This window comes from Aspergillus wentii, assembly GCF_001890725.1.
Source record: "Aspergillus wentii DTO 134E9 unplaced genomic scaffold ASPWEscaffold_7, whole genome shotgun sequence".
Classification (NCBI taxonomy): domain Eukaryota; kingdom Fungi; phylum Ascomycota; class Eurotiomycetes; order Eurotiales; family Aspergillaceae; genus Aspergillus; species Aspergillus wentii.
The window spans coordinates 1,665,125-1,688,115 of NW_024467838.1; the positions used below are offsets into that span (position 1 = coordinate 1,665,125).

The following is a 22,991-nucleotide window of genomic DNA, read 5'->3' on the forward strand; positions in this document are numbered from 1 at the left end:
CTATCGAGAGACCCACTTATCAGATGCCTGGGGATTCCATAGAAACCTTCATTCCATCCACGAATTCCAATATTTCAGGATAATACGATACTATATTATAATACTAGAGATTATATTGTGCAGAATGGAGAATACAATGCAATTGAATAAATTATAGTGTAGGTAGAAGTAGGTGCATGCATGCAGGTACTCCGTAGTAATGGACTGAACAGCTAATAAGACCGACTCAAAGTGTAGATATACTGTTTGTTTATTCTGTTCCAAGACCAACTGCAATCCTGGTCTTTATTGGTCCAGTTCGAATTAAAATCGAACAAAGAAAAGAATACCAGGCAAAACGCCGTGTTTCGCAGGGAGTCGATGGTGGCATTTTTGTCGTGTTGCCCCTTCGCTGGCCTGTCAGCTTGTTTGCCCATTCTTTCCCCTCCCTTGCGCTTCTTTTTCTCTCTCTCTCTCCATCTTTTCTTTTTTTCTCCTCTCGTGGCTCTCTCTCTCTCCTCTCATTTATCACTAACTACTCATAATAGGTAATCTGTCTTATCCTTCGCCTGTCATATCCTTGAGGGACATTGTCTACATACACCTTGTCCTGTCCATTCGTTATATCTATCTTTCTTGAATGAGAGTCTTTGGCTACGACTCATCCACTCACTCACGCGGGGAGAAGTTTTGATTACCTGACTTTCAATTGATGCGTTGGGCATCGGTTTCAGTCCCTACAGTACCTGGAGGAAATTTAGTTTGAGATCTTGGAATTGACACTGGGTTCGCATCGGTTGAACAGACGAGACAGTTAAGACATAACATACAGGAAAGACAAGAAAAACTTCCAGTGTGACACGAAACATTGTCTATCCAGAGCAGCTTTGGAGCAGCCAGAGCGCGTCTGCCCTGGATCTTTTCGATTAGGACAGAAAATTCAGAATGGCTGAACATGAAGACGCGAACCTCCCTCACATTCAATTGAACTCTGGCCAACATGATCCCTATGTCGACGCACAAGAAACACTGCCGCCAACCCGCGTCTCCTCGATTGGTCGAGCCTTGACCCCAGGACTTGCGCGATCTCCCTCGGAAGCGACCTACCATACCGTATACGGGTCTCCCAACCCGGTAGCAGAGTCGTCGGAATTTCTGCTACCACCTCGACCATACCTAATTCAGGAGGAACTTGAGCAACAACGTCGATCACCGAGAGCTTCGTTATTGTCGTCACGACGGGATAGCTGGGGGTCGTTGGCAAGCCTTGAAGGGAGCAGGGCATATCCGTTTAGCCCATATGTGGATTCACGACCTGTTTCGCGTGCGTTTAGTGAGGATAGCGACATCAACACGCAGACAGTTGCGGAAAAGTATGATATCGTGCCTGTGGAGGGGAGATTCCCCGGAGATCCAGAGGACGACGATGACATCCACAACCCAGATCCCAATGATCGAGAACGGAATTGCGACATATGGAACCGGAGAGGCGTCTTGAATGTTGGGGGCCTAATATTAATAAGTGTTGGGTTTTTGGTGCTATTTGTTGGGTATCCTGTCATGTAGGAATCACCTTTTGGCTTCTGACGCACGCATGTTTGCTGATTTCTGGTTTCACAGTACCGCTGTCATAGGAGTCACAAAAAAGCATGATCTCTGTGACCCAGGAGACACCCTGTGCCTGGATGTTGGAAAACGTGAATTGCTTTCGAACATTCGAACCGGCCTCATTGACCCAGATACACCCAAATCGGCCCTAACAAAGACAGCCGAGGATGGTAAGGAATGGAAGTTGGTGGTAAGTTGACAGTCGGGGATACTTGGCCTATCATGTATTTTTTTTTACTCACATTTAACCTAGTTTTCGGACGAATTTACGAAACCCGGGCGAACATTCTACGATGAAGATGATCCGTATTATCAGGCTGTGGATATTTGGTATGGTGTGACACAGGATCTTGAGGTAAGTCTAGTCCCAGACATCCTACAAAGAAAGTAGAGCGTTGACTGTTCCTTTACAGTGGTACGACCCGGATGCGGTTACTACAAAGGACGGAGTACTCGAGTTGCGATTCGATGCGTTCAAGAACCATGACATGGATTATCGTTCTGGAATGCTTCAAAGCTGGAACAAGATGTGCTTCACGGGTGGTCGCCTCGAAGCAAGTATCTCCCTTCCAGGTTCTGGCGACGTATCTGGATTCTGGCCGGGTTTTTGGGCAATGGGAAACCTTGGCCGGCCTGGCTATGCTGCGACAACGGATGGCATGTGGCCGTACAGTTATTACGATGGGTGCGATGCTGGAATCACTCCCAACCAAAGCTCAACAGATGGGATAAATTGGCTCCCTGGAATGCGACTACCGGCTTGCACATGCGACAGTGCAGAGCACCCAACGCCTGGAAAATCTCGATCAGCTCCTGAAATCGATGTTATCGAGGCCAGCGTTCGTCCTCTAAACGGTAATCCTAACGCGGTCATCGGGTCCGTGTCTCAGAGTTTACAGATGGCACCATTTGATATTTGGTATATGCCTGATTATGGTATGTTCCTGTCAGCTCTCCTTGAAGATATATGTTAACCCTTCAAAGAATTTGCCGCAGTTTACGATCCCACAATCACTGAGATTAACGATTACCGAGGAGGAACTTACCAGCAAGCAATGTCGGGGCTGACCAACTTGAACAATGACTGGTACGATGGAAATGAATACCAAGTGTATGCATTTGAGTATTCTCCAGGGGGAGATGGGAGTGTTACATGGTTCGTTGGAGACGACAAAACATGGACACTTGATGGCAGGGCAATTGGACCCAACGGAAATGTTGGCCAGCGGGTGATCCCCATGGAACCGCTGTCCATTGTCATGAACCTGGGCATGGCTACCAGCTTCGCACCAATCAATGAATCCATCGCGAACTTGATGCCTGGTTTCATGCGATTTGACTACATTCGGATCTATCAAGACCCAGACAACATCAGCGTTACTTGTGATCCCCCTGGTTATGAGACAACCGACTACATCGCCAAACATGGAGAGGCCTATAACAATGTCAATAAAACGACATGGTATGTCCAGTGCACATTGAATCTGCCGTATCTCGACTAATCTTTCTCTCAGGCATTCCGCTGGTTATGACTGGCCGCAGAACTCGTTCATGCATCAGTGTCAAGGATAACATTTACTGCCATTTGATCATATAGGGTGGCTTGTGATGGCTTGTTTGGTATTCATGAATAGTTAGCGGCATTTTGGTTTGGCGTTTGGCGCATATACTCTGAGCATTTGCTTTACATTGGATTCAGAGGCTTTGAATCTATCATATCTTCTTTACTCAACCCCCATCGTGGGACTATTTCTCGTTCTTCACCCTGGGCAATGTCATTGCACATTGTCTGTCACACATATCCAATTTTGTACGATTTGTTCACTTTCTATCTCTTTACGCCTTGACGTTTTATGCCTTAATCACATTTCCCTCCATGGTGTACCAAATGTAATATTCCATGAACCAGGATCGCAGTTTTCAAGTAAAAAGAGGCAGCTTCATTCGACCCATCTGGCACAATGTACAAGTTTCATGGTGGTACTCATCAGTGTCCAATCAATTCCACTCACGAGAACAATGCATTGTTCATGTGAATGATGACTAAGCCGACATGCATCACAACGCCGTACATGAAGTTGTTTTTGGACATCAACACATTCATCCTCAGGACATCTTAGGGAAACTACAGATACCATTTGGAAATAGACTGGAGGATTGATCATTTGAAGCTGAATTACTGAGTCTGTTTCACGAGTTCCCTATCATTCGCCACCCCACTTCCAGTCCAAGTCTGCGACTTGTCGATCGACTGTCTATCGTTATCACTACAAATCTGTCATTTCAGCACTGGGACGAAACCACAGAACAGTCTATTGCATTTTTGAATTACGACTTTGATATCTTTCTTACTCGAGTGACGTTGAATTTAAGACGTTTTCACGACCCCAGTCGATCACGATCATTCGTATTCGCACGCCACCAAATCATATCACAGTTCACTGCTGGCTAGAGCTTTCAATTTACCGAGACTGGCTTTATCTGGAAATTTCTTGACATTTTCAATCTGAGTCCTGCATTCCACTCTTTACATACGTCTATCCCCATCAAAAAAACTACAGCAAACCAAACAGGCGCAATGTCCCACCGAAACCACAGATTCGACCCCATCGTCATCGACGACGACGACGACGAAGACGACGAAGCAGGAGGCATGCAAGTCGACTTTTCCCACCAACAGCGCCAGCGTGGGATGTTTGGTATCTCCCCCACCCACCTACTCTTACTCAATTCACAAAAGGTGATATCGTTTACTAATGGCGTGTATGCAGGCTACGATACACCAGATCACATCCGCGGCTCTCCATCAATATACCACACATCTATCGAGCAGGAGAAGAAAGTCCGTAGCCGGCTCCGCGAAGAGAGACATGCGGCGCTGTCGGTGCTTATGGATAGGGAACTTTTGATGGTTCAGGCTTTGGCTGCTCAGGAGGTATGTCATCCCGTCCCTACATCTTTAACTCTAACCATCAGTTAAATTGGAGGATTTAAGATGTGTCAAGTTTGCTAATAAGTGCTAGACCCTCCCCCAAACCCGCCGCCGCTTCCTGACAAAACTCATCGCCCCCGAAGACCCCGACATCGCGGCCTCAATCCGCGCAGACCGATTCATCATCCAAGCTCAGCCTCAGTATTCGGCATCTTCGTCGTCGTCGTCGAATACCGTGCCTGTGCCTGTGTGTAGAAATATCGTTGATGTCTGTGAAACCGACGATGCGGGGTGGATGAAGCCGAAGCCGAAGACTAGGGAAATGGCTTCCTCCTCACCTGTGGGTGGGGGTGCGAGTGGGTCTGTGTCGATGTCGTCTTCGGCTAAGAGTGGGAAGAGTAATAGTCGGACGCCGGATCGGGGGAGGATGGGGAAGGCGAGGGCGTCGAGTAGTCGGCATCATCATCATAATCAGCAGCAGAATCGGGAGAGGGATCGACGGAGGAGGTGGAGTGGGGCGGAGAGGGATGATGGGGGGTTTGCGGTGCAGAGGTTTTCGCCTTGATTTCTCTTTTTCTCACTCAATTACACATACTCTTTGACTTGATGTTTTGTCTACGTTGATTATGCGGTAGACTGCAGAAGATTGAATTTCCATTTTGTTCATTGAACTATATAGACTCGCTTATAACATGGCATGAAACCCAAAGATTCGTGAAATATAATACAAACATACAAACCTGAAAGAAGAAAGAGGTAGATAGATACAGATTTCAGCGCCAAGGTCTGCATCAAAGGTGATGTGGATGGGTATCAACAGAGCATTTTGTTATCTTTTTTGCTTTTCTTTTTTGGTCGATCAATTTGGATGACAGGCGTTCGACAGGACGCGTATCAAAGGTCGTGACGGGAAAGTGTCTTCATTCCGAGAATGCTTCTCAGATCCACTATGCATGGTGTGCATGCATGGTGACAGTGGTCAGGTTGCGAGTCTGCATAAAGTAGACATGTACAGCATGCTTGCAGGTGCAAGTAGATGCAGTCCTTATTTTCTCCATCGCTCAGCATTCATCATACTTTCTGCATCGCCAACTTGTTTGCGTTCAGAGACTTCCCTGTTCCGCATTCGCGCGCGAACGGCTTCGATGTTCATGGGCGTCAATCCTTGGGGTGGCCGCGGATCGGGTTCTGTGTAAAAGGGGTGAAGCCTGTGGGAAGTGGAGAACCGTACGCTACCATCCCTCATGACTGGTAATTGTCATTGCAGGGGTTCCGAACTCGACGACAGTCGGTTCAGGTGAAGATAGACATCAGTACCGTATCTGAAAGCCGTATTAGCTCATATCAATCAGAAGCCTTCTCGAAAACTTACCCTTCCATACTGATCATCTTGAGATCACCACCAAAGTACCGAGCGTAAAGTCTACTGATTGGAAGTCCATAGCCAAATCCAGCCATAGGTGCTTTGAAATCACTCTTGTCAAAGTCCGGGTCCAGATTGGGTGTTTGTTCGACGGTGGTGTACATGTAAGTCCAGACCAGTGGGATAGAGGAACGGGGAATGCCACCACCCTCGTCGGAGATTTTGATCGTAATGTCCTCCTTTCCTTCGGCAATGATGACCTTGGTGACGGGGAAAGATTCCTGGTCGGCACCATGGGTTTCCACCACAGCACGTAGGGAGTTCTTCAGAGTTTCAAACAGCATGTGGGAAAGGTGCCCCGGAACGTACATAAAGTTCAAGTCATCTTTGCAGACAAGCTGAACCTTGGGCGCGTCAAAAAGACCATAGTAATCTTCGCAAACAAACCGAGCATTATCGATGGCTTCGAGAGCCACTTCGCGGACGTTGGTTTTGGTGCAGATGATACCGACATAATGTGGATGGCGTACGTGCGTTTGCTCTGTCAAGGCTATATGCTGGCCGATTAACATTCGTATACCAATTCGGGACATGTAGAAACGATCAAGGAAGGACTGAACGGTCGGGTCGATTTGAAGACGCTGGCGTTTCCGCTTCCATTCGAGAATACCCTGAGCCACGGTGGTCACAACACTGTCATGTCGTCGTTTGATCTGTTGGAGTGTTTTGGCGAAGCGTTCGTTGTAGTCATTCAATTCAGGGGGCCAGTTTCCATGGTCATCTGAAGGAACAAAGTATCTTCTAGCCGCGGCTGCGGCTTGCTTGCTGCCATTGGTGTGACCATTTGTTGCGGACGTGGGAGAAGACCGGTACTGTCCTTCTTTAACACTGGGGTTCTGGGTAGCTTCGGAGAGGATTTTGGAGTGGCTGCCATTGATCCGCCCGGGCCGTAAGAGACGAGCTTTGACTTCTTGCGTAAGAGTGGGTCGAGGGAGATTGATGATTTCCTTTAGGGGCACGTGAGTTTCTGGAAGAGAATACAGCCGCTGGGGAAAAACGATGACTCATACCTCGAAAGACTGCGCATACCAATCCTGGACTTTTTTGATCGAGGGCATTTCAGAGAGTCCATCAGGAAGCTCTCCAAGGTCTTGAACACGGTGAGCTAGACGGATCGGGAGCTCTTCGGAGAGAAATTGCGAGGCGCGAAACAGGGTACCTAAGAAAAATCTCGGTGTTAGTCGCCATTGTCTGGCCAAAAGACCTCGTAGAAGATAACATACCAGTTGATGGTCTATCTCCAAACTGGACCATCTGTCGGAGAGAGACACCAGTAGCGGGGAAGCTGGCATAGTGCCTGATGGTTTCCATCAGCCTCTCCGACGGCTTCCACATGATGCCTTGGGGAGTTCAGGCCAGATGGGCCTGCAAAACGGTATTGAATTCAGGTGAAAGTCGAGAAGCTGGTCAAGGAAGAGGAGGACGTTGTAGCAATGATGAAATAGGGTGAGCAGACGGTGGAAAACCGGAGGAGCGACTAGAGACAAGCACTCTCCACTACCGAGGTTGCGAACGACTCCGCTTCCAGAGCGTTTTTCTGCAAGGCGGGAGGGGAAGAGGAGGGGAGTCCAAGAACGACCAAACGAACCCGCCAGAAGCTGACCAGCGTTGACAAAACCAATCCAAGAGAAGCTTGACTGGATGGAGACGGACCCGTCAGGAAAATATATACACGAGCAGCACCCGCGCGATCGTAATTACTCACCGGCGAGAGGCAATTGTAGCGTGACTCTTTCCGGTGCGGACTGCGGAGGGCCGATTCCCGGGGAGTCACGTGTGGGGGGGGTTTTGTGCTGCCGCCCGTGGCCGAGGACAGACGATCAGAGGCTATGTATTAGCCGATCTTCATGAGATCACACGGTTAACGATGGACAAGACGGTCCATTCGATTGCGTCTCTGCAGGTTATCTGGGGAAAAAAGAAGAGTCAGAGAATGATCTAGCAGGTCTGGAAAAAGCAGATCTCCTCTGGAATTCTACCGAGTAGTCACTGACAAGGCTGATGGAGTCTCTTGAATAGCCGATATTGGGAAGTCGGGAAGACGTCGATGTTGATTTTCTCCGGATTTCCCCTTCGCCCGAAAAAAAAGAAATAAAAGCCAAGAGGGAAACTGGAACGAAGCTCTCTGGTCGGTGTGACCCAAAGGCTGGTAGGCGAGGATCCCACGGACCACAACGTCCTGTTGTGCTGATGATCCAAGTCCTCGCTGCCTGGTACGCAGGCGGTCGTGTCCTCAGTCGGAGAAGCTCTTGACTTTCTCCAACAACAGCCTCCTTACCTAAGATGGTCGAGGTCTAGCTACTCCATCTCGTCGGAGTTAAATAATCGCGTCGATGAACTGCAGTCTGTCGTGGTTTTAAGGCTATTTTTTGAGTTGGATGACATACGAGTCAGTTTGGTAGTGAGGTTGAGTATATTTGAACCACCGTTTTCCCCATATGGGAGACCATCATGGTGGATCTGGGATAGTCGGTCATTCATTATTGATTGTTGTGATATCACATTGTCAGACCAACTGTCTTGACATGATATGATGACTGCCATGGTGCAACAGACAACAGCTCTACTGACACGACACGATGATTAAACAAAGGAGCACTGTGTAATCCATGACAATAGCATTGGGCTAATATGAAGAAAACAATACTAATGGTAATCCACTCTGGCCATGAAGGATTGTCATCCCGTATCCTATTCCCTGTATCCCGTAGTGTCCATCTGCCAGAGAACAAGAATGACAATCGTTTCTCTTCCAGTCGCCAGGATGGATGCAGGGTATCGTCCTGAATGCTTATCATCAGCCAGACCTTTCTCCCTGATCCCTGTCGATAAATGTGACCATATTGACAGAATAAAAATGTCAACACAAGACTCTATTTTATTTTCAAATCAAATCCCTTCAATGCCTGTGAATCTGTGACAGCCTGTCTGAGAGGGGATCCATTCGATGAGGATAAATGGAACCCCTCCTCTCTCTCCCCCTCTTTTGGTGGCTCCTTTGGGGATACCCTCATTCCTCTCTCGTCCAGGTGCTTCTACTCTCCAGAGACCGTCTCTCTCGTAAGTTCGCGATCTTTTCCGCCCGAAACCTTTTTGGCTGGTGGAGTCGTCTATCCTGCTTGACACCTGTCGCTGAGTCCACCGACAAGAAAAAGAAAAGCCGAGAGAAAATAAACCAGAAGCCCAAGATGAACCCACAATGGGCCATGATGGATTACTAGTGAGTCTCTTTCTTTCTTTCTTTCTTTCTGGCGTGGTGATAATTTTCTCTGACGTTCTGCCTGGCTTCGAAATTCCCCGTCGATTGCAGATCCAAATTGCATGCAATCATTGATATTAATTCTTCCCCTTTTTTTTTTCTCTTTCTCTTCATCTTGCCATTGCTCCTCTCCAACTGGAAAAGGCAATCAGCCAAGGTCACCAAAAGGTCAGTGAGTAGTGATGGATCCATCACAACCGAACAGTGTGTGAAATCATGGATCGAGTGGTATGAATCTTTTTTTTTCGCCCTTCTTTCTTTTCTGTCCGTCCAATTAGTTAATTCCCTTTTTCGTCTGATCCCGCTGCCTTGTGGATTCCCCTGTTGTCCATCAATTCCATATTCTGTCGTTTTTCTTTTTCCTTTTTCTTTCTTTTCTTTTTTCTTTTTTTTCTTCTCTTCCTGTTATTATTTATTTTTTAGGCGTAAACCGTTGATCATAGATGATGCAACCTGCGCGTCCTTTATAAAATTTTTATTTTTATTTTTAATCGCCTTTTCTTTTTCTTCTTTTTTCTTTTCCTGCCCATCATATTTTTCTTTTTTTCGGTTGTGGTGCCAGTGACAGTCACTAATCAATCAGCCCGATAGTAGAAGAAAAAAACGAGATCCGCAACTTTCAGGATTCATTAATTCCCATTTGGCTTCCTCGCGGTTGATGCCAAATTCACGCCTGTGACTGGCTCGACTTCATCCAAATTCGCCCCCTCTTCTTCCTCTACTTTCTTTCTCCATCTCTTCCTCTACGGTTCTTCTACCTTAGTCTCTTTCTCTCTCCTCTTGGCTCTTTCGTCTGGCTGTGCGTCTGGTGAGGATCATTCTTCCTTGATCCCCGAGGGCCTCGAAAAAAATAAAAAATAAAAAAATAAGGCCCAAACAAGGAAAAAAAAATAAAAAAGAGGAACCCACGACAATTACGATTCAAAAGAAAAGAGACACCCCTCGCTCTCAACGACTCCATCGACTTCGCCCTCTTTCTTACTTCTTGCCCCTCCAATTCTTTGTCCACTATTTTCCTCTTTAGGTCTTTGGGAGAGACACTTAAATACCAGCGGCGGAGCAGAGAGGAAACACAAATCCATTCCCCGGCAGATGCATTTTTCTCAGCTGCCAGTCCTGTACTTTTGTCAAATCTGCACGTTAGGGTAAAAAAAATCCATCGGAAGGAAAAAGAAAAAGAGAAAAAGACAGAAAGAAAAAAATGTCTCGTCGTCGTACCTCTCACAGCGAACCATCTGCCTCGTCGATGAATGAGTCGTTTGCCTATCCGTTTTCCACTATGCAGCAGCAGAACACTCAGCCTCAGCGGCGTGGCCCGATCGAAGGGCCCAACGGGCGGAGGTTGATCCGTCGAGTCACCTGGCGCTCGTCTACTTACAAGCTCATGGCGTCTCTTTGGGTGTTGGGCGTTTTCTACATTGTCTGGTTGATTCGTGATCTCTTTTATCTTCCTTTTTCACCTACGCCCGAGGTTGAATCGGTGCCTTTGAATGTTGCGGATGAGTTAGTGCCCCTGAAATCTCTTCGTGAATAATAGTACTTATCAGATGTGGGTGAAATATCAGCTTTTTGGCCCAGTACGTTGGTCGTCAAGAGTGCGACATCTCTTTTAAATCTCTCTACAATCCTCCTGAAAGTGGTGATGAGCGGGCGTTAAGCAAATCTTACTGTCAGACCCGATCCTCGCTACTCGATGCAATGAGCAGCGGTGGCCGTCATGGCTTCGACGCTGCTTACACTTCCCAAGGCAAGTCATAGGCTCTTACTTTCTGTAGGTCTGTTTCTCCAACTGACCGTTTTAAAAAGGATGTTCTTATCGATGGTACACTACTGCGCAGATATGCGATATCTTACGAAAATTTGATGGGATCGCTTTTGTTGGCGACGATTCGCTTGCCAGTGTTTATGCCGGGTTCAACATCCTCTTGCGTAAAAACTTGGCCCTTGGCTCCCTGAAGGAGTGGGAAATGAGCCAAGAACAGGGCGAAATGTGTAAATGCAACTCGCAGTTTACTAGCAGCTCTTGTGCATCACTACGGATCAGTTCAAGTGACGAGATACACGCTCAGGACGGCAAGCCGGCAACTCAAAGCCCTTATGCGTGCTCAACTCGTGAGCATCCTTGGCCCCCTTTCGCCTTCGGCTGAATCGTTTGGTTTCGAATAGTAGCTAACCAGTTCTGTTTCAGAAACCCTTCATGCTTTCCTCGCAGCCACCGAATCGCCTGCGTTGAAGAACAGCCACGAAAGGTTCCGTCAGTTGATTCGTCAAGCGGGACAGAAGAAACCCATTCCCATCATCCACAGTCTTTCGCTTTCTACTTCTTTGTCAGTGCCCACGGCGAAATCCAGCATGGATGAATGGATTACACTGGCTCAGGCTACTGGCCGGGATATGCCGTTTTTGTGGGTGGGTCCTACGGCCCCTGGCCATCAGAAGGTCGACGGACAAAACAGCCCCCATGCAAACAGTGCCGTGTGGCAGTACACCATGGATACTGCTGAAGCGGCTCAAATCCGAGACATGGATGTCCTCGGTATGTACAATGCCACATTACAGGCGGAAAGTTGGGACGGTATGCATTATGGCGAAAAGGTGGCTTTGATGCAAGCCATGATGGTAAGTTATTGGATATCCAGCTGTCCAACCTTGTTCTAACGCCACTCTCTAGGTCATCAATTGGTTGTCTACACTCGAATAACCGAGTCACACTCCACATCAAGATGACGTACGCTGGGAGACATGTTGATCTTTCGAATGACGGATCAACACCTTCCACGTAATACCAACAATCAACGACGCGGACACTGTACAGTGTCCATACTCGACGAATCGAGTCGAGTTCGGTCTTCCAGATACTACATGAACGATCGGGAGCCATTTATTTCAAAGTATGCGGCATGAACAGTTTTCTTCTTTTCATATTTTCCTATATTTATCCTCATTCTGGTCAATCAAATTAGCGTTTAGATAGTGTTCCATGGCATTTTCTCAGGGTTTAGGTCGAATCGATTCGGGGGCTCTTGCATTTATTATATCCTGGTCTTATTCTTATTTTTATTTTTTTATTTTTTATCTTTCCTCTTCTCCAAAACGGCGGTGATTAATCTGGCCATTTATCTTCTTATTTGTGTTTCAAATCATTTATGGGTCAAAAGGAGCATGCCCCTTACTCTCAGCCTGTTAATCACACCTGACCTTCTGTTTTTAGATAGACAATGCCTCTCAAGGCACCTCAATACCATCACCACTCACAGGAACTAGGTACTCTATATTGAACAGACCAAATGAAACTGCGTTGAATAATGAATACGTGCTGTAAAGACCTTTACACGCTTTGGACAGTGGAGTCCACGTGGTTGGGGTTTAAACTCAATTGGGAACAAAACCGCCAGCTGAGCGGATCGACTATCCAGTAGGATGATTTAGCTATGACACCTAACCAGAATCTGCTCGAGGAGGTCTGTGCCCTAGTGTAACTTGGATCCTGGGACCAATAAGCGCCAAGATGTTATGCAGGACGTCTAAAATGGTTAAGGTGCTCTACTAAGGCTGGTAAGATCAGTGGGTCCACAGTGGATCTTGTCATCTCACTATCAACACTGCCCTGTCATAGTCCCAATCAGGAAACATCGCTGCCTGAGGTGTCGACGGACGCAGTTAGCCCTGGTTTCTCATCGCTCCTTCCTGATTCTATTCCTGTTCCTCCATCTTCGGTGGCTTTCGGGTTGGGCTTTACGCGGTTATGCTGCTCTTGCTTTGTACTTCTGCAGATGTGTGCCAAAGCTTGCTTTCTTCTTTTTTAACTGCCATCCTCGGTAATGGCTGGACAGCCCTCTGGATTGGAGGCTGAGCTTGCTGGAGGTTCTGGGCTGGGAATACGAGGGTCCTAGCGCCCTAGCAATCCTTCAGTACCATCGGAACCAGAGATGGAGGAGGCCCCATGGTTGCTCTCCATCGAGTCCTGACCGTGGTTAACTCGCTGCTTAGATCGAACCATCTTCTGAACGGTGGTTCGGGTTCTGTGGCGGGCCGGTATGTGCTCGTCCTCGTTTTTTCTGCGTTCTCACCTCGTTCGACTGGGTTTCAGGTGCTGAATTCTTTCTTTTCTTCGTGGTAGTGTTTACGGATGAGTCGGAGTCGATGGATGATGGGTTTGTTTGTCTGTTGGGTGGTTGGATGAAAGCCACAGGGACAGAGCAAAATTTTTTCTATCTGAAATTACCTTGCCTCTATCTTTTCATAACCCCTTACATTACAGAAGTTCTCTAGGAATAATGCCTCGAGCATCGATGTGAATCTCCTCGATGATACCTTCCTGGGAGCGCAGCCCTCGATTTCGTACCGCAACCTACGAGCCCAGCTTGATCGTCGCTATCGGATTGTCACCTAGGTCTATAAGCCCCTTATAAGTGCATTTTGGGAGATTCAAAGAGTTCGTGAGGAGGAAGGTATCAATACTTTAATGTTGGGTGACTGGTACGGGTTGGCCAATAATGACACGTTGATTTGTGACCCGGATTTTCCTACCCGCGAAGCAAAGCAAAAAAACAACGGTATTTATTTAAGTTATCAAGTCGCTAATTGTTTAATTTGTCGAGTCAGATATACCTTTAGCTGCCTATATCCTGACGCATACTGCATGTACTACGGAACCGCGGGATGTCGCTGCATCGGCGCAGATCTGAACCTATGCACCAACATCGTACATCGTGCATCGACTACGCCACCCCATGCGACTCTAGCTGCTAGCTCAAATGCTTTATCAGTTGATCATTTCATGCAGTGCATCCACTCGAGCATACATACTGTGGAACTTGCTTCTTGGAATCCAAGTCGGCTCCTCGCATGCCTTACTACCCCGAGTCTAAGCCTTTCCGTCGGCATGCATACATCATTACTTCCTCCAAATACAGACGGGCTATACAAATCTATATAATACACTACACTGTCTGGTCGAGACGTCTCCGTGGCAGACATTCCGGGTGAGAATGTCACATAGCAGCAATCGACCAAGGTCTCGGTTCCCGCATTAAAACCAAAATAACGACCAGCAGCTCTACTACTACTACTACCTCAACATTTGAGTCCGAAAAACTTCCTCACAACTTTCTGGTGGCGCAGTTGCAGGGATTGTCGGCGTCGTGGCAGTATGCGCTGCATTGGTCGTGTTTCTAGTCTGGGTTTCTGCGTGGAGAAACAGAAGGGCCATGGCAGGAACGAACTAAATCTCCACTTACTCCAACCCCCTCACATGATTGCGACAACAACCACCATACAGACAGCAACTTGCGAACAGGGAATATATACATGGCCTCAGACAAGGCGATGGTCTGATCCTAACGGCGCGGCGACCCACAGTAGCACTACAACACATTGGCATTAAGACACGGACAACCCTTGCGTTTTTCAGGCCCTAGGGAATATTCGACTCCCATCGCTCCCAAATCGTCCGAACGTGCAGAAGATGCGACAAATGCCCTGATAAGGATGCATAATAACCATGTAGATACAGCTTTAGCTGGAGTCGGGGACCATCATACCACTAACAGTGCAAATAGGGCCGGCGCCGTCGTTGGCTAGACTAGGGCGATGAATGGCAACAGGCACACTTACGCCAAATCATTGACTATTCTGCTTTCTTACTCACCAACTAAGGCCATTTTTTGGTACTATTAACCGACAAAATTACCTACATCATAGATTTTTATGAAGTCGATAGGGAGGATTCGCATCAAGTAGCGAACAAGATGGCGTAGAAGAAATAGTATTCCATGTCATCAATTAATATTTACAACCCAACACCTGGCCTATCTAGTTTTATTCCAAGACAATTTTTTTTTTGCCTGCTCTCATTTCTCATCAGACATTTTGTAACCCGTCGAAATTGCATATCTCCAAACGCTTTTTGCCTATTCCCAGGATATACCTAATGGGCACTGGCCAAAAACATGAGCGAAATTAGACGTGCAGAGCAGAGGTCTCAGACTTGAGAACGTGAGACTCGTAAGGCTTGATGGCGTTCTTGACCTCGGTGGAGGTGAACTTGGCGACCTGCTGGGGAGCACGGCCGACGAAGGTGCTGGGGTCGAGGAGGGTGTCGAGCTCATCCAGGATCGGGGCGAAGAAGGCGGTCTTGCGGACGCGCTCGATGAGGTCGTTGTCCTTTCCGAGCTTCTTGACGTTGTCGGAGGCTTGGTGGGAGAGGACACCTGTGGATTGTTATTATTAGCTCTGAAGAAGGGGTTGACGCGCTAGAGGTGACATACGGATTTCCTCGTGGGCGTCCTGGCGGGAGAGTCCCTTCTTGACGCAGGCCATGATGATCTGTTTTTGCTTTTGTCAGTATTGAGGTTCTGGGGGTGTGGGTGTAGTAGCGTTGTAAACTCACGTTCTCACTGTAAGTAGAGTTAGTAATGTTATATCATTGAAAAAAGGGCTGGTAAACTTACGTCGCCATGAAGGGAAGCTCATCGTTCACACGTCTTCTGATGACCTCGGGGTAGACGACGAAGCCGGAGGTGACGTTGTCTGGTGAAGATATTAGCATTGAGGAGAGTTTTTGGTTAATCGGGCTGACTCACTCAAAAGGATGAGACAGGCGTCAGCGGAGAGGTAGAGCTCAGGAATGCTGATACGGCGGATAGCGCTGTCATCCTATTAAGGGTTAGTATGGTGTGCTTGATTAGATTTGACTGTGAAATCATACCAGGGAACGCTCAAACCACTGAGCAGAGTAGGTGTCCAAAGCATCCTTGGGGAGGTTCTGGAGGTGTCTTCCGAGGGAGCACAGACGCTCGGAGCGCATAGGGTTGCGCTTGTAGGCCTGCGTAATAGTCAGATTAATATCGTCCATGCTTCAAGGTAACTTTGGCACTAACCATGGCGCTGCTGCCAATCTGGTCCTTCTCGAAAGGCTCCTCGACCTCCTTGAGCATGGCAAGGTGGCGGATGTCGATACCAATGCGCTCGCAGGTAGATCCGAAAGAGCCCAGGGCGTTGGCAACGTCGACATCGATCTTACGGGAGTATGTCTGACTGGAGATGATGAAGGCGGAGCTGAAACCAGCCTTTTCGGTGACGAGCTCGTCCAATCGCTCAACCTTGTCGTGGTCGCCGTTGAAAATCTGGAGGAAAGAGGCCTGAGTACCGGTAGTACCCTTGACACCACGGAAGCGCAGGTCGTCACGGGCTCTCTCGAGGTTTCTCAGGTCCATGAGCAAGTCCTGAATCCACAAGCATGCTCTCTTTCCGACAGTCACGAGCTGGGCGGGCTGTCCGTGGGTGAAACCCAAGCAAGGCAGGTCCTTGTACTGCTGGGCGAAGGAAGAGAGCTTGTCGATCACAACGGCCAACTTGGGGATGAGAATGTCCAGACCGTCACGGAGGAGGATGAGGTCGGCGTTGTCAGTGCAGTAGCAAGAAGTAGCACCCCAGTGGATGATTCCGGCAGCTGCTGGTGCGACCTGTCCGTAGGCGTGAACGTGGGCCATGACATCGTGTCTTCTGCGCTTCTCCTCCTCGGCGGCAACCTTGAATTCGTCGTCCTGGATGGTGACGTGGGACTTCATCTGCTCGAGACCCTCATCGGGAATGGGGAGACCGAGTTCTGAATTGATCAGCGAATTGAACAGAATTGAACTTCATGTGAAGAGAACAATTGAGGCGAATGAGAGGCGACAAGAAGAAAGGAGAAAACGTACCCTTCTGGGCCTCGGCGAGCCAGAGCCAAAGCTCTCTCCAGGTGGAGAATCTCTTTCTGGGAGAGAAGAGGTATTTCATCTCATCGCCTAACAATTCAGTATCAGTATCAAACGGCACCGTGTATATAATCCTCTGCAGGAAGACTTACTCGCATATCGCGAGTTGAGGGGAGTTTGATAGACATCGTTGCTGCCCGACATTATGCCGAAAAGTGACCTGAGACACCTGAGAGACGAATTGAGGGGAAAATATGGGGGTAAGTGAGGATCGATGAGGATGTGTGCGTACTCGAGGGGAAATTTTGCTTGCGGCAACACGGACTTTAGCGGGGTCTGGAGACTCCGCCTATCAGTCACGTTATCAGGCGGGACTATCAGTGGAATCACGTGGATCTGTCGCCATCCATAAAAGAGGCTTGGAAAAAGAAAACATTATGGTATTATGGAGTTGGATTTATATCAGCAACTGGATAGTACATAAGACATTATTTCCCGACGACACAATGTAATGTGTCCTGTACAATTACCTGCGGGTGCTAGAGCCATATATGCTTCATCACATTGATGCGAGCTGTGCAGACAGGCTGCCTTTATCGTACTTGGCATACTTGCCCCTCCCCTTGTCAACTTCATGATAGCGGTCCCAAAAGCGGGCATATAGAGGCTCAAGGACACCTTGTACTTCACGGGTGAGCACACCACGCACCTCCCTCTCCATGTATAGTGATCTTTGTCGCGATATCAACTCATCAAAGCTTGCATTGAAGGATTTGAATTTGTCCTTGATCGCATCCTTGTCTTTGGAAGAAAGAGATTTCACGATAGCGCTAGAATCTACAACGCCTCCAGAGGCAGGGCGGTTTGATGCTCCGGCAACCCGGGAGGTATACTGCACATCGAGAAGGTACTGCGAAGTCTCTTTCCAGGCATCCAGATAAGTGGAAGTCGCCCGCTTCCGGAATGTGTCAATTCGCGCGATGCTATCTGGCGAGCCAAGATAGCGTGCTAATTCGGGACTTTGTCGAATAGAGCGATCAACGATACAGAAGACATTTGACAGAAAAACACCAAGAGCAGCTTTGGAACGGTGGAACGCCCGTCCTCGGGCCTCCAGCGCAATCATCAATGCCTCAATCATATCGAGAATAAAGTGGGACAAGAGAGTTGAGCTGTCAGGGCTGACATCCAAAGGAGCGGTACTCGATGTGCCGGATTTGGAGCGCCAGTTGCCATCTCCTAGGGAAGTCAAAATGGATGCCAGCGGGCCAGAATAGCCAGTCAGCGTCGTAAGAGAGCTCATCACTTCCTCGACGAGAGGAACCGTTCCACCATCGGGTGGAAGAACTTGGATATTTGCAGCTTTGCGCTTTGTCTCTTCAAGTAGCTCTGAAAGCGAGGACTTGGCAGTCTCGCGGACGGGTCTGAGAGCTTCTATGAACAAGCTCTTGAGCTCTCCCGTTTTTGAATCAACCCGATAGGACATGGCTGTCACAATCTCAATAATTTCGAAAGCGAGAAAGCAGTCCGTCATGAGATTGGCCCTGATATATTGATTCAACTCACGTAGGGTTTTCGAGTATTCAGCTAGCGCTGAGCGGCATGTCGCTTGAAGGGCCAGTCCTCGCTGGTCACCCGTGAAAATCTGCACGACGATACCCTGCTCAGTAGATACGAAACCCTCCAAAGCATTCGAATAAATCCCGATTCCGTTGGTTCCCTGTTTGTATGGTCCATCGTTGGCTCTCCTTTTGACCGTATTTAGGGACGCCGTGGCCAGATTCTGCAAGCTTGTAGTTATATACGGTCCTCGGATATCGGCGTAAATCTTGAGGGCTGGATTGGTTCCGTCACCCCGCTGCGGTCCCTGAGTGGCTGCCGCACCGATGGCAGCACATATCGGCGCCAGTTGTGAAATGATATCTTCGGGCATCGATGGAAACGGAAGCTCTATGCACAAAGACGTTAGAATGTCAATTACCTGGTTCTGAAGATCGACAACATACCTTTTGTAAGATAGTGAAGTGGTTCTACAGGCGTTATGTGTTGACTTAAAGTACTGCGGAACATCTCCTGGAGCTTTCCACTCCCAGTGTTCAGAAGGGAGGTGAATTCGGAGATTGCTTTCTGGTTTGACTTTAAGTTGGTTGCATTAAGGTCCAATAGAGCCTTTTCAACCCGCTTCATCGCCGAAAGGTATTGAGAGAGCTCTACGCTTTGAGGCCTGTACAACAATCAGCAAAACAAACAAACCCAGTAGATGTGGGGGAAGCAATGCTTACCCAGCACGAATTATGCCTTCTTCCCGACCTTTTGCGTCGAGAGGCTTGCGAAGACGTTCTATGGCCTCATTGACCTTGTCGATATTGCTATTTGTGATCTGGAGGGATTGCGTATTGCTGTAGATGGGTCCAATGGCGTGTTTCACGACATTCCCCCCGGTCTCAAGGCGGACAAGCGAACCTTGTATCTTCTTGGTGAGCAAGTTGAGCTTGTCAAGGTTGGCATATAAAACCTCCACCTCTGCGCTCTCCTCTGCATAAGCAGCATGCCTTGGGGCGACCATGGTGAAGAAGACTCGATCGGCAGTCCCACAATCAATAAAACGATTTGAATTATTAAGAAGTCGGCAATAAACACTCTGGTAGTGAAATTATACTAACAAAGAGCGTCATATCTCAGGTCATCAGCCAGTTAAACATAGAAAATAATGAAACGTTGACGGAGGCTCCTGGCCTCATGGTTCAAACAACTATCATCAGGAGAGCTTTGCCCCGGACGAGCAGCGGCGGCGGGCAGTTGATGGCATGCCCATTCTCCGCACCTGCCGCTAGTCCCCAAACGGACAATCCGGTCCGACAGACAACCCGAGGCATGCCCCACGTGACATTTCGTCATGTTCGCGTCCATAATCGCCGGGATGCCCAGTTGAAAGCCTGTTGTTGCTGCTGTTGCGAGGATCGCCAGGTCTGGTCCACTGCACAGCCGGCATGGAAATAAAGAGCGCATGCTTCCCTGTTCTTCACACTTTTCGTTGCGAACCCAAGCCAAAATGGGTGCTGCGGGGGCTTTGCGCCTTCGCTGGACCGTTCCTCCTGCCACCCTAGTTTTGCTCAGTGGTGGCATGCTGTACACAGGAGAACGTGCCCATATCAAAGCTACACAATTATCATTACAATCGGAACAAGCAGCGTCTTTCTCTACCTCATCGGTTCGATATGCAGCCAAAAGGCCGAAAGAAAATACTTCCAATGGCTCAAATGGGAACGATTCGGACAATAGCTATGAGGATGCCGGATCTGTCTGGACAAACATCATGGACAAGTTCTCCAATGTCACGCAGTCTGTTGGCTCGACTGAATGGATGGAGCTTGGGGACAACATAAAGAATTACATAATCCCAGACTGGACTCGATTGCTCCCCGACACAGTACAGAAGCTGCGGCGTGAGCTCTCAATGGCTCCGGGCTCTCTTGCTGATGACATCTGGAAGGAATCTCACGACGCGCATGCCAACCCAGAGATCTTGCGAGAAGCCAAAGTGCGTGTTGGGGAAGATCTCTGTCAAGAAGAGGTTGCGTTTAGACGGAAACGACAAGAACATGCAGTAAAAGCACTCGCCTCCTACCTGAACATTTCCGAGGAGGATATCAATCCCCAAGACGTGCCTGTAATTGCCATGTGTGGCTCGGGAGGAGGATTGCGTGCCCTCGTAGCGGGGACTGGATCGTACCTTGCTGCACAAGAAGCTGGTCTATGGGACTGTGTCACGTACACCGCAGGTGTCAGTGGAAGCTGCTGGCTGCAGACGCTCTATCATTCGTCTATTACTGGGCGTAATTTTAACAGAATGGTGGATCACCTGAAAAACAGACTTGGGGTGCACATTGCATTTCCACCCAAAGCTTTGAATCTGCTCACAACTGCCCCGACGAACAGATATCTCCTCACTGGATTGGTCGAAAAGTTGAAAGGTGACCCAGGCGCTGACTTTGGCTTGGTGGACATATACGGAATGTTACTGGCCGCAAGACTTCTCGTGCCTCGGGGAGAACTCGGAATTTTGGATCGCGACCTCAAGCTGTCTAATCAGAAGTATAACCTGGCCAATGGGGCCCATCCACTCCCGATATACACGGCCGTTCGCCATGAGATTCCGGGTATCGATGGCGAAGACGGAGAGCATCGTCAACGCCCTATGCCGGAAAAGAGGATTAAAGAATCAAAAAGCGAAGCATGGTTTCAATGGTTTGAGTTCACTCCCTACGAATTCTTCTGCGAGGAGCTTAGTGCCGGTATACCGACCTGGGCTCTGGGGAGGCATTTCAATAAAGGAAGAGATGCTATTCCAGACGGGGAGCTTCCAATTCCTGAGTTACGCGTTCCGGGTCTGATGGGGGTTTGGGGCAGCGCATTTTGTGCGACTTTGTCTCATTATTACAAGGAGATCCGGCCGGTAATCAAAGGTGTTGCAGGATTTGGTGGCATCGATTCTCTCATTCAAGGCAAGAATAGAGATCTGATTCGAGTCCATCCGATCGATCCTGCTACTATACCAAACTATGTACTTGGAATGAAAGATCAACTGCCGTCCTCGTGCCCGGAGTCAATATTCAAAAGTAAACATCTACGGCTTATGGATGCGGGGATGAGCAATAACCTACCTATATACCCGCTCCTCCGGCCAGGGAGGGATGTCGATGTCATTGTTGCCTTCGACGCTTCAGCTGATATCAAACGAGAAAACTGGCTCTCCATCGTCGATGGCTATGCGCGACAGAGAGGGGTCAAGGGCTGGCCAGTTGGAGCAGGTTGGCCCAGGAAGGAGGACAAAGAGAAAGAGACCCAAGACATTCTCCGAGAAGCACAAAATATCAGCGAAGAAGATCTAAATGCAAAGATTACAGCGGCACAAAGCAAAGATCAGCGTTCCCGAACCCATGGACCAAACTTCCCGAAAGTGACGCAAGCAAATGAAGAGATCAAACCAGATGGGGAACATACTGTTTCCCAAGACACAGAACTAGGCTACTGTAACGTCTGGGTTGGCACAATGCAGGAGAGGGTCTCTGGTGAAGAGCCACCCCCGTCAAAGCGCTTATTCCATCCCCATCACAGTGATCATTCAGAGTCCGACTTTCACTTGATGCGCCCAGACGCAGGTATGGCCGTGGTTTACTTCCCATTGCTTCCCAACCCGTCTGCCCCCGAACTACCCTCTACTTCCTCACTTTCCAAATCTCGAATCCCATTCCGAAGTTCAGAGAAAGAGTCTTCAACTAAAGTTTCCGATCCCGCACGACCTCTCGCGCCACATCCGGGCAACATTGACCCCGACGTGGATGATTTCCTATCCACCTGGAACTTTGTATACACCCCAGAACAGATCGACTCGGTCGTCGGACTTGCCAAATCGAACTTTTCCCAGGGCGAGGAACAAGTGAAGCGTGTCGTGCGGGCTGTGTATGAACGAAAGAAAGCAGATAGACTTCGACGAGAAGAAAAGGAGGATCGAGAGCGAATGGCAGGATTCGTGCCATTGTAATTAGGACTTCGGTACAAAGGCAGCCTACAGCCTACAATATCTAACATTGAATCGAATCATGTATAAGTTCTTGTTTGATATCTACTGGATATACAGCATCTTTCTCGAGTTCACTAATAGAGTACTATTCATTATGTTGCCTTTTCGCCCATGCTCCTTAGAACCCCTAGTCTTGAATATGTTCCTTTGTTTCGTTAGCAACCTTTTATAAAGAGCTATTCAAGGTATGCCTGCCTAATCTACTAAATAAAGAAAATGCATTAAAAAGGCCCAATGCTCATAATCTTTAGTGCAAAGTTATAAATGGGATATGAAAATTTCTGATATTCGACAGAATGCAACATTTATGTGCAAATCTTTTTATGTAAAAAGAAAATCAAAATTACAATGGTCCCCAAAACCAGCCAGTGAAGAGAAATGAAAAAGGCTCTATCGGTTCTACCCAGCCCCCCAAAAAAGCGCATCGAATATAGATAGATAGATAGATAGATAGTCCAATGGAGTCATGAACCAACAGGCCAACACAAAGGGCGGAAAAAAGAAAT

General features: G+C 48.2%; 8 protein-coding genes across 8 annotated transcripts; 5 read left to right on the forward strand and 3 right to left on the reverse strand.

Annotated features, from left to right (window-relative positions):
* Positions 1–924: 924 nt before the first annotated feature.
* Positions 925–3,159, forward strand: ASPWEDRAFT_116696 (SKN1/KRE6 family beta-glucan synthesis-associated protein; the record flags this gene model as incomplete). The annotated part of the gene is made up of 6 exons (XM_040828675.1): positions 925–1,541; positions 1,600–1,777; positions 1,841–1,942; positions 2,001–2,523; positions 2,572–3,058; positions 3,102–3,159. The coding sequence occupies 6 exons, from the start codon at positions 925–927 to the stop codon at positions 3,157–3,159; spliced, it is 1,965 nt and encodes a 654-aa protein (XP_040686000.1).
* A 1,006-nt stretch (positions 3,160–4,165) lies between these two features.
* On the forward strand, positions 4,166–5,084 carry ASPWEDRAFT_175606 (uncharacterized protein; the record flags this gene model as incomplete). Its single annotated transcript, XM_040831383.1, has 3 exons — positions 4,166–4,286; positions 4,359–4,522; positions 4,611–5,084. 3 exons carry the CDS (start codon positions 4,166–4,168, stop codon positions 5,082–5,084), a joined length of 759 nt encoding a protein of 252 aa, XP_040686001.1.
* Positions 5,085–5,777: 693 nt separating this feature from the next.
* ASPWEDRAFT_116703 (PDK/BCKDK family protein kinase) lies at positions 5,778–7,277 on the reverse strand (the record flags this gene model as incomplete). Its single annotated transcript, XM_040828676.1, has 4 exons — positions 5,778–5,841; positions 5,892–6,889; positions 6,953–7,101; positions 7,166–7,277. The coding sequence occupies 4 exons, from the start codon at positions 7,275–7,277 to the stop codon at positions 5,778–5,780; spliced, it is 1,323 nt and encodes a 440-aa protein (XP_040686002.1).
* Positions 7,278–8,693: 1,416 nt separating this feature from the next.
* Positions 8,694–9,861, forward strand: ASPWEDRAFT_658740 (uncharacterized protein). The gene is made up of 3 exons (XM_040838825.1): positions 8,694–9,002; positions 9,098–9,162; positions 9,227–9,861. Exons 1-3 carry the CDS (start codon positions 8,900–8,902, stop codon positions 9,764–9,766), a joined length of 708 nt encoding a protein of 235 aa, XP_040686003.1. The 5' UTR covers positions 8,694–8,899; the 3' UTR covers positions 9,767–9,861.
* Positions 9,862–10,282: 421 nt separating this feature from the next.
* Positions 10,283–12,164, forward strand: ASPWEDRAFT_658676 (uncharacterized protein). Its single transcript, XM_040838823.1, has 5 exons — positions 10,283–10,704; positions 10,767–10,948; positions 11,008–11,313; positions 11,390–11,820; positions 11,873–12,164. The coding sequence occupies exons 1-5, from the start codon at positions 10,403–10,405 to the stop codon at positions 11,900–11,902; spliced, it is 1,251 nt and encodes a 416-aa protein (XP_040686004.1). The 5' UTR covers positions 10,283–10,402; the 3' UTR covers positions 11,903–12,164.
* Positions 12,165–15,162: 2,998 nt separating this feature from the next.
* ade13 (adenylosuccinase ADE13) lies at positions 15,163–17,105 on the reverse strand (the record flags this gene model as incomplete). Its single annotated transcript, XM_040831384.1, has 9 exons — positions 15,163–15,413; positions 15,471–15,528; positions 15,593–15,599; positions 15,654–15,732; positions 15,786–15,858; positions 15,911–16,027; positions 16,083–16,810; positions 16,905–16,991; positions 17,054–17,105. 9 exons carry the CDS (start codon positions 17,103–17,105, stop codon positions 15,163–15,165), a joined length of 1,452 nt encoding a protein of 483 aa, XP_040686005.1.
* Positions 17,106–17,460: 355 nt separating this feature from the next.
* Positions 17,461–19,467, reverse strand: ASPWEDRAFT_175610 (EXO70 family protein; the record flags this gene model as incomplete). The annotated part of the gene is made up of 3 exons (XM_040831385.1): positions 17,461–18,851; positions 18,908–19,125; positions 19,184–19,467. The coding sequence occupies 3 exons, from the start codon at positions 19,465–19,467 to the stop codon at positions 17,461–17,463; spliced, it is 1,893 nt and encodes a 630-aa protein (XP_040686006.1).
* A 486-nt stretch (positions 19,468–19,953) lies between these two features.
* On the forward strand, positions 19,954–22,446 carry ASPWEDRAFT_117521 (putative phospholipase A2 (PlaA); the record flags this gene model as incomplete). Its single annotated transcript, XM_040828743.1, has 1 exon — positions 19,954–22,446. One exon carries the CDS (start codon positions 19,954–19,956, stop codon positions 22,444–22,446), a length of 2,493 nt encoding a protein of 830 aa, XP_040686007.1.
* Between the last annotated feature and the right edge of the window lie 545 nt (positions 22,447–22,991).